Source organism: Panthera pardus, unplaced genomic scaffold (assembly GCF_024362965.1).
Source record: "Panthera pardus isolate Hobbes unplaced genomic scaffold, ASM2436296v1 HiC_scaffold_12, whole genome shotgun sequence".
Classification (NCBI taxonomy): Eukaryota; Metazoa; Chordata; class Mammalia; order Carnivora; family Felidae; genus Panthera; species Panthera pardus.
The window spans coordinates 3,560,976-3,566,529 of NW_026526677.1; the positions used below are offsets into that span (position 1 = coordinate 3,560,976).

A 5,554-nucleotide genomic window follows, 5' to 3' on the forward strand; every position below is an offset into this window, starting at 1 on the left:
GCCTGAGGAAGAAGCCACCACGCACTTGGGCAAGCGCCTGATTCTTATCTAGCGGTCGCTTCTGAAGGTGGTGAGGCCGGGACCCGACCCGGGTCAGACTGGAAAGCCCCCCTGCTCCCCTGCTCTCTGGGGCCTCTCCCGCCTGACGGCCCAGGCAGGGCACACCCGTTACCTGTATCTGGTGGATGACGAAAACACAAGTACAGAAAACGTGGACGATACAGGAAGTCTAAATATCACCCAAAAAACCACCGTTCTCAAACGTCTGCCGTGGGTCTCCCCGCCCGCCGCGCCCACACCAGCCCTGTGCTTCTGCCGCAAGCCACACACTCTCCCTTCGTCCCGCGAGGCAGGGGACCCGCGGGCAGACTGCTGGCCCTGCCGTGGCCCCTCGATGCCCGGCCCCGCGCTGGTTTCGGCGGGGGCCTCCTGGCCACCGACGTGGGACCCGTGCTTCCGTCTGGCCTTGAGCCACCATCTCCCAGGGGCAGCTTGTCGGGCAGGTTCACCCCCGTCACCGGGCCCCAGGGCTCTGCCCCGGCGGCACCCAGCTGGCGGGTCCTGGGGAGCGGGTGGCGTGCACGGCCCCGCAGAGCAGGACGGAGACTCTCCTCACCCGCCGTCTTCCCCGAGTCTCGGAGCTCAGATCCGGGCCTGGAGAGGAGGTCCCGTGAGGCTGCTCCAGAGCCCGTGCTCCTCCCCACTCACCACATGCACAGGGGTGCCAGGGCCACCCCGGTGCCTCGCCACGCACGGGACTGAGACGGGACGCAGCGGCAGAGCCGCGGAAAATTCCCCGTGCGGGAATCACAGGTCAAGGCCCCTATCAGAGCACCTGGTGTAGAGGGTTGGGGGCTCCTTCCAGGGGTGGGAGGCACGTAGGGGGGCACAGGGTGGATGTCAGGGTATCTGGGCACTTGCACATCTCAGCGGCTTTGAGGGGACGGAGGACCTCTGAAGTCCGCCTGTCCTACAGGTAGGGGCACATCTTCCGGAAAACCTGCTGCCCAAAGCTACTTGTCAGCAAAGCCGACAGTTACGGGCCGTGACGATGTCTGTTACCCGCAGAACCGGCTCTGACACAGGCTCCAAGAGGCAGGTGCGCTGGCACGTGGGGCACACGCCCGGCACACGACGCAGGGCCAGGCCGCGGTGGCACGGGCCCTAGACTGGCTCAGCCCCCTGGCAGCGCCCGAACCCGGGAACTGGTTGACACCTGTGCTCCCGGCCAGGTGTCCGGGGTCTGCCGAGAGGGCCGCCTGGTCTAGCCTAAGGTCAAGGTGGCACGGAAGGACATCACGGGTGGCTTTCTCAAGGCCGTGGCCAGAAGGCCCGAACGAGGGACAGCCATGCGACTCTCTGGTGCCTCTCAGAGACAGGCGGGCCAGGGGCTGGCGAGAGGTGGCAAAAGCTCCCTTGCTGGCGGCTCCTGGAACCGTTATGAAGAGCGGCCATGCCGTTCCCAGCTCAGCCTCAGATAAGCCACAAGGGATGTTGAAACTGACCCGACGGGACTTTCGAGAACATGAGAAACGAGATCATCGTCAGGGAGGGAAATTCTCTGTATTGTGCAGCTTCTCACTGTACAGGCACAGGCTTTAATAGGATTACCTCCGAAGCACAAAGACCGTCTTTACAATTACAGGATCCAGCTCCCTGGCTAAAATCCGTTATCAGAACAGTGATTTTGATAGTCATGATTTTGAAGTCATAATAGTTCTAAGAACGAACATCTGTAGAGCACGGACTCTGTACCCATCATCCCTGAGCACTTAACAGTGTTATTCCCGGCCGTCCTCATAAGCCTTGCTGTCCCTTGACACACACAAGGGCCACAAGCCCACCAGCTTTCCCCACACCACCTGTCCGGGTACACGGGTCTACACGGACGGCCTCAAAGCCTCTGGCCGGCTCTGGGAGCAACAGAACGACCCTGTGGGCCCGTGTGGACGCTGGAGCCTCACGGCCCCGGCTCAACTCCCTGCTTTCCCACGGCTGCCGACCGCCCGGCCGCTGGCCTCGGCACTGTCCCCCCACCTGTATGGTGACGACAGTGACGACGCTGACTTTTACGTCCCTCTGTGTGCTGGATGTGGATCCCAAACTTCCTCCCGCAGGGCCTCATTTAATGGGACAACAGACTCCCCCTCTCGGGGGCGATCATGAGGAACGAACGAAAGCATCTGTACGCGCCCGAGTCCCGTCTGGCACAGAGCAAATGCTCAGTGAATGCCAGCTCTGATGGAGATGCCACTCTGGGCCTCGGGCGCTGGGTCCCTCGTCCCGGCTCACGGCTAGGACTTCACGGCACTGGCGCGTGGAAGGCACGTGGTCAAGCTTGGCGGGGGAACCAAAGTTCGGGCTGTGCCGATGCCCTCAGGCCCCCGGGGAAGGGCCGCTGGGTCACCAGGGGACCCCCGAGGACGGCCTATCTGAGTCCCGTGACGTCAGGGACGCGGTGCCGGTGCCGCCACCTCGACTGGTCTCGCTCTCGAGGCTCCGGGCCTGCTGATCGTCCTCGATGAGGTCGGCCACCAGGTTCAGCTGGCAGGCCCTGAGCGCCCTCAGCAGGTGGGACACAGCCGGGTCCTCCTTGTGGAGGTTCTTCCAGACTCTCAGCGACTCCCTCACCTGCTCCGTCAGATTGCGGGGATACTTCTCCTCGATGGCGTCGATCATGGCGTCAGACACGCGAAGCTGGCGGGCCAGCCTTCTCCAGTCCTTCCCCACGTGATCACATATGATGTCGAAGGCTGCACGCAGGTCTGTGGAAAGAACAAAACGATTTACCAGGACTTGGGGAGCCCTTTAGAAGACAGGTAACCCTACTTTCTCAGTGGGCTCCTCAGGGCCAACCTAAGCGCTGGGTAGACAAGAGGTCCTCTCGTCCAGGCTGAAGGCATCCAGGAGTGCAGGGGCCGGGGGAAGAACGTCCCGGAAAGCCCAAGGGTGGCCTCCAACCCTGTCCCAACCCCACTCCCAAACCGCTCCTCAGGAGGTGCGGCCTGCCAAAGACGTGCTGGCTGGGGCGTCGCGGAAGGGGTCGTTGTGGAGCTAACTGCTCGGGACAGGGGAAGCGGAGGGAGGGCCTGTCGTGGGTTGAACGGTGGCCCCCAGCTCACGTCAAATCCCCAGAACTGTGGACGGTGATCTATTTGGAAAAGGGTCTTTGCAGATGTGATTCAGTTGAGGATCTTGGGAGATCATCCTGGATTATCCAGGTAGGCCCCAAATCCAGTGACAAGAATCCTTGTAAGTACACAGAAGAGGGAGCCACGTGCCCACGGAGGCAGAGACTGGAGACACGTGGCCATAAGCCAAAGAATGAATGTCCGCGGCCCCCAGAAGCTGGAGAAGGGGGAGGGACACAGGGAAGCCCAGTGATTTTCCTGAGGTCATACAGCTAGACAACAGCACAACCAGACAGTGAAACCCTGATGGCCTCGTGCCAGGGTCCACTCCCAACCGCTAGGCTACACTGTCATCCTCGAAAGACGAAGAGTCACCCCGTATCAAGCCGCCCACACCTGCTCACCTCTGGCGCGCTCTCCTGCAACATACATACACACACGGACACGCGTAAATCTAAAATGTGATCACCTGTATTTTGGGGACTGCTTCTTAAATGTATCACGTTAACGATCTCCTCCTCAACTGAGTGTCCCTGGAAACGGAATTCTAATACCGCCCGCGTACCCCAGGCCGCCTCAGTTGAGTCCTTGGTAGGTACTGGCAGTGTATCTTAGGCAAGTCACTTAACGCGTCCCAGCCACTGTCCTCTGGCTTGTAAGACCGGAATAGGACTAGACGGCAGGACCTAACTGCTGGCTACCGCGAAAATTAAGTACGTGAAGTGTCGGGGGCACTAAACCCCTGCCCAAGAGCCATTTTCCGGCGCTCACACGGCGGTAAAGGGTCAGCTGGGGCAGTCCCAGAGGCAGAATGAAACCAAAAGCAGCGGGGCAGGTTCCCCTGGCTCCTGACCCCCCCTCTCTGTCCACTCCTCTCTACCCAGAGGAGGTGGGCAACACCCTTTCCTTAACCGGAGTCACTTCCAACTAACCCAGAAGAATCGGGGTGTGTATGTGTTCACGTTTTGCAACCCAGACACAGTACGTGAGCTTTTGGGATTCTGGCTCTCCCATCTGCGAACTGGGCGTTTCGCCCGCTCCCCCCCCCCCACCCCCAGGACCGGTTACCCGCCTCCGGGCCCCCCCGGCCTCCGCGCCCACCTCGCTCCTCCGACGAGACCTCGGCCGCCGCGCCCGCCTCGAAGCTGTCCAGGCGCCCCAGCAGGTCCTGGCGCCGCAGGGAGGAGAGCAGCTCGCGCAGCAGCCCGGTGCGCTCGCGGTCCAGCTCGTTCTGCTCGAGCAGCACGGAGAAGAGGTCGAGGCCGCACTGCACGCGCTCCAGCTTCCTCTTGCCCACTCGGCTCTGGCACAAGAACTTGAGCTCGGTCAGCTCGCTGCTCGACAGGCCGGCCGACACCGAGTGCAGCAGCACCAGGAACGGGTCCATGGCGGCGGGCCACGGCGGGGCCCGGCCCAGCCCGGCCCTCCGCGCAGCGCCCCGCTCCGCCCCGCGGCCCTCTCGGCGGCCCCGCGGCCCCGCCGCTCCCGGATTCCCCCTGACGCGCCCAGCGCCGGGGGCCCCACCACCGGAAGTCCACGCCAGAGGCCACTTCCCCGAAATCTCGCGAGAACCCCGGGACCCACGCGTGCGACCCGGGCCCTACCGTAGCCGTTTCCGCCCGGAAGGCGCCCGGCCGCCGCCAGGGGGCGCCCCTGGAGAACGGGCGGCGCGGGGCCGGGAGGGCGTCTGCGCCTGCGCGCTGCGGCCGTTCTCCCGCCGCATGGGGTCCAGCGGGCGGTCCGGGGGGCGGTTCCCGGACCCCAGCGAGGGCGGGGAAGGTAGGCCCGCGTTTCCCGGGCGGCGTTGCGCTGCAGATGCCGACGATACACGCACTTATCGTCAACGTTTGTGAAAGTGCAAGTCGGAACGGGTCCTTCGGAGCGCCCTGTGGGTCGCGTTCGAAATAGAGGTTTATTGAAGCGCTAACGTTGGATGTCGTTAATATTTGATTTTGAAAGCTTCGGTCATGTATGCTTTTTAATGTTTCTAGTACTTCTGGAAAGCCTACTGTAGGCCAGGCAGTAGGTGCTGGGGACACATTTGGGAACAAAGAGTAGGAGTGCCCCTCTGCCTGGAGTTAAGTCCTTGGTTCTCAAGCTGACAGAAGCCAGATAAGAAAGTCGTGCAGTATGCCGGAAGTTAATGAGAGCCCGGGCGAAGAGGATACGGGGATGGGGAGTGCCGAGGTGGGGACAAGATTAGAGGGGGCGGTCAGAACAGGCTTGCAGGTGCGGGCGCAGGTGCAGGTGCAGGTGCGGGGGCCAGAGGCAGGTGTGGGGGAAAGAGGGCAGGCGGGGGCAGGTGAAGGTGCAGGTTCTAGGAGCAGGTGGGAGACCCGTGGGTCTGGAGCAGAGGGGGGTGGCGGGGGGGGGGGGGATGCAGGGGGTGCCGGAGAGGGGAGGGGCAGACTAGGAGGGGGCCT

The 5,554-nt window shown here is 62.9% G+C and overlaps 1 protein-coding gene across 1 annotated transcript; it reads right to left on the reverse strand.

Annotated features, from left to right (window-relative positions):
* Window positions 1-1,544: 1,544 nt before the first annotated feature.
* FADD (Fas associated via death domain) lies at window positions 1,545-4,672 on the reverse strand. Its single transcript, XM_053899343.1, has 2 exons — window positions 4,233-4,672; window positions 1,545-2,765 (listed from the first exon to the last, which is right to left on the reverse strand). Exons 1-2 carry the CDS (start codon window positions 4,516-4,518, stop codon window positions 2,404-2,406), a joined length of 648 nt encoding a protein of 215 aa, XP_053755318.1. The 5' UTR covers window positions 4,519-4,672; the 3' UTR covers window positions 1,545-2,403.
* Between the last annotated feature and the right edge of the window lie 882 nt (window positions 4,673-5,554).